The sequence below is a fragment of the Octopus bimaculoides genome, chromosome 7 (assembly GCF_001194135.2).
Source record: "Octopus bimaculoides isolate UCB-OBI-ISO-001 chromosome 7, ASM119413v2, whole genome shotgun sequence".
In the NCBI taxonomy this organism is placed as follows: Eukaryota; Metazoa; Mollusca; class Cephalopoda; order Octopoda; family Octopodidae; genus Octopus; species Octopus bimaculoides.
This window is the reverse complement of record NC_068987.1, coordinates 24,616,729-24,620,918: the sequence shown is the minus strand read 5'-3', so window position 1 is coordinate 24,620,918 and position 4,190 is coordinate 24,616,729. Positions and strand designations below refer to the sequence as shown.

Here is a 4,190-nt window from a genome sequence, read left to right as displayed (position 1 = left end):
AAAGAAGAAGAAGAAGGAAGAAGATGAAGAAAGAAGAAGATGAAGAAGGAAGAAAATGAAGAAGAAAGATGGAAAGGGAAGAAGACAAAGAAGAAGATGAAGAAGGAAGAAGATGAAGAAGAAAGATGGAAAGGGAAGAAGACAAAGAAGAAGATGAAGAAGGAAGAAGATGAAAATGAAAAAGGAAGAGGGGGAAAAGAAGAAGAAACATCCTCCAGTACTAGACTGATACTTCACATATCAGCCCCCAGAGGGATGAAAAGTAAAGCTGAGGTTGTTAATGCTCTTCAGAAATCCCATATTTCTTTATCACTTGACCATCCTTAACTGACAACTCTGTTGGCTGGATATATACTAAGAGTGTCTACTTTAACATCTATAAACCAAGCCTTTCAGTTGATGCCTACAAACCAGAGAAAAAGAGGATGATTGAAGATCAAGTGTCACTGAAGAGACACTTGTGCCTGGAGCAACACCAAAAATCTAGCATAGGACAATAAATAATAAATTAAATGCTCTAACTGCTCTGTGTAATCAATGGAGCACCCTGACAGTTTCATACATCATATGGTGTGGAAATTCCTAAATCTAAGTTAATGTCTATTTAAGATAATAAAAAAAACTTACACTGAGCCTAACAGCTCTGGATTTCTACTTTATATGTTTTAACCTATGTGTGAAATAGTTTATTGAGTTTTCTTTCGTTGATTGTTTCTGTTTTATGTTTAGCACAGCCATAAATGCTGTTATGATCAAAGTAGTGAGTCTCTCTTTATTTCTCTTGGCTAGATTTTATTACTGGACGAAGCTACCGCCTCCATAGATACAGGAACCGATGCTATAATACAAGCAACAATTGCTAGAGTCTTTTCTGACTATACTGTATTGACAATTGCGCATCGTCTGAACACAGTATTAAACTGCGATAAAATATTGGTTATGGACCAAGGAGAAGTATGCATTGGTTTTCTTTTATTGTTTTTTAAGATTATCCTGTTCCGATACTCTGTTATAGCTATTAGCTTCAATCTATTTGAACATCAAAACTCAGCATTCCTTCTCCATTAAAGTTCCATAGAGCTTATTCCTTGTTAGCAAACGATGCTGATTACAACTAATCAAGCCAAAAATATAAGGGAGAATTCTGAAGAATAAAATCACACATGAAGAAAGTAACCAGAAATAGGTTATTTGCAATAAGAAAAATCATCACTTAATACAGGGGATTAAATAATGATTACAGACAAAAGTTGTACTCAATACATGTTCTATGTAGGATGTTCTGTAAGATGCACAAAGAAATTAGACTAAAAGATTTTAAATAGGAACCTATATCCCCAAATCCTATAAGAGTTCTGTATTTAAGCAGCAAAGACAATGAAGCTAATAACTGCAGTTAACAACGACCTAAAAAGCTAAATCATACTTCAAAACTGCTTCATGTCAGATAATATGCCATTGTGCAGTACATTGATTTAATTTCTTCTTCCTTACCTTTGGACTGACGAATACCTTGCAAGTTAAATTTCACACACAAATACAGTCACTTAATATACATTTTACAGGGCCACCTGTGAATACATAAAAGTCAGGGAGTTTTTACCGCAATACAATACCAGCACTAAATCAACATAACTGGGAATATAGAAACAACCTCCATAATATAAATTAGAGGCAACACAAATACCTTCCTACTCCTAAAGTAGACAGTAGTGCAACTTACCTCATAAACACAGAAGTGCACCTACTTGTAAGGTAAATAACTTGCTTGAAAGTACAGCAATAAATTAAAATACACTATTAATAATACTAATGTTTCAAATTTTAGCACAAGACAAACAATCCTCAGTAGAACACCAGCATAGAACTTCCATCTACCACATTGTGCAACAGATAGAGAGCTGTGAGTGCTTAACAATATTCTAGATTATAAGTGTCCTGTTACAGTCTTGCTTCATTCAAGACTGCAGCTCTGTCAAAAAAAAGATGTGATGTAGAAAAAGAACACATCTGACAAACAGCACCAAAACATGTTCACCATCAAGGGATTGCTAGAGATGTAGGCTTATCTACAGCTTGACCAGTCCTCCACATAGCTCAATGGAGTGCCTGATTAGTGGAATGCATCCTTTCCACACACAAAAAAGCAGAAGAGCAGATATAGACCTGTCAGACACAAACTGGGGCAAAGCACAATGGTTAGGTGGTAATAAATGACAAAGGCTATGAAACTTTTTGCTACTTCTCTGCTCAACCCTTCAAAGATAGCTTCCTCCCAGCTCATTTCTAAATGAGATTAGCCCCTACCACTGCTTGCCATCTCATCCCAGTTCTTCTCCACTTAGACGTCTGGACTAAACCAGACCCTGGAGTATCCATCCATCTCCAAGACACTATTGAATGGCTTCAACCTGCTTCACAAAGTACCTAGCTACTGGCTCACCAATTTTTCCTAGTTGATTTTGGCTCCTGTTACTTCTTCATACTTCCTTAGAGGCAGTCATTCATCATCATCAGCAACGTCTGTTTTCCATGCAGGCATGAGTCAGACGGTTTGACAGAAGCTGACCAGCTGAAAGGCTGTTTAGGCTCCATGTCAGTTTTGGCATGGTTTCTACAGTTGGATGCCCTTCCTAACACCAACCACTTTACAGAGTGTGCTAGGTGCTTTTACACTGCACCAACACAGGCACTTTTTACATGGCACCAGCACTTGTATTTTGTGAGAACATATCTAACCATGGAAAAATATTATCATACTTGGAAAATAGTGCGGTTTGACAACAGGAAGAGCATCCAGCTATAGAAAAATCTGCCTCATGCTTCATCCGACCCATGCCAGCATGGAAAAGTGGACAGACGATGATGGCAATATTGATGCTAGAGACCAGAACCACAAAGTTGATACCATGCACTTATAATAATGAAATTTTTAACCAGTTTATGATAATGATTTTGTGTGGTTTAGAAATTGGTTGCTTATCTTAATCATGTTACTTTTTCTTCTCTTCTGTAGATCATTGAATTTGATTCACCAGAGGTTCTCCTTAGTAAGCCGTCATCAATGTTTAGTCAAATGATGTCAACAAGTGGTGGGGGAGCACTATAATTATCACAGAAAGCAGCCTAACACATAGGTGAGTCAATGGCAAGTTGACATATGAATGTGTGTGCATGTAGATACAAACATATATACAGGGTGTTTGGGCTAAATTTGACAGTTTACATAAGAGAAAAAGAAAATATAATATCTCATCCAAAAATAAAATAGATTTTAAAAATCAAAAAATATCAACTAGATTATGGCTAGATGATAACAATTTACTCAAAGTAGTCTCCCTCAGCTTCCACCGGAGCCTCAAGACAACTCCAGAACCTGATGCATGCATTCCTCACAGTGTTCCAAGAAAGATCTCTGAACACATCCTTGATCTTGGCCACCAGCTCAGCCTTGGTGTTGTAGGCAGAGCAATTGGTGTCCTTCTGAACCATGCCCCATATATATAAGTAATCCATGGGATTAGAACAGGAGGAATTAGGAGGCCAGAAATTGGGACTGGTAAGACCATAGAAATTTTCAGACAATCACTTCTGAAACTTCCCAAAGGTATGGCAAGGAGCTGAATCCTGCTGCCATACATATGACCTCCTAACAGTAACCCTCTCCAGGTAGGGTTTGAGGAGTTTCCAGAAGCTTCACAAAGCCATCTGAATTGAGCCAAAGGCACTGTTCAAAGATGCAGGACAACATAACATCACACTCATTAAAGATATATTCAATGACCATCACAGATTGTGAGAACTTGGTTTCCATGATGTTCATGTCATGCTTCACAGCTTTTACAGTGCTCACAGAGCATGCGTAGCAATCATGTCAGCATTTTGATACACAGCACAAATCATCATGATACAGGTAACTCTTTTCCAATATTCAGATGGCTTCCAGTGCTCCATGTCAGCTAACATTTTCTCAACTACAACTTTCATCTTTATGCTCTCCAACACAGTTGACTATTCATTATAGGAGGCTGTTCTTGAAAGAAGGCATGAAAGTCATCAAACCTAGCTTGAACATGTTATATGCATGCACACACACACGTACACACACACTATATATGTGTGTGTGGGTGTATATGTGTGTATATGTATGTGTGCATATATACTATATATATATATATATATATATATAT

The 4,190-nt window shown here is 37.5% G+C and overlaps 1 protein-coding gene across 1 annotated transcript in view; it reads left to right on the top strand.

Moving 5' to 3' along the window:
- LOC106872811 (ATP-binding cassette sub-family C member 5) overlaps positions 1–4,173 on the top strand; it is a 104,556-nt gene extending 100,383 nt beyond the window's left edge. The window contains exons 26-27 of the mRNA XM_052969141.1: positions 790–954; positions 3,017–4,173. Coding sequence (XP_052825101.1) covers positions 790–954; positions 3,017–3,109 — 258 coding nt within the window. The 3' untranslated portion in view covers positions 3,110–4,173. The remainder of the gene's footprint in view (positions 1–789; positions 955–3,016) is intronic.
- Positions 4,174–4,190: the final 17 nt, after the last annotated feature.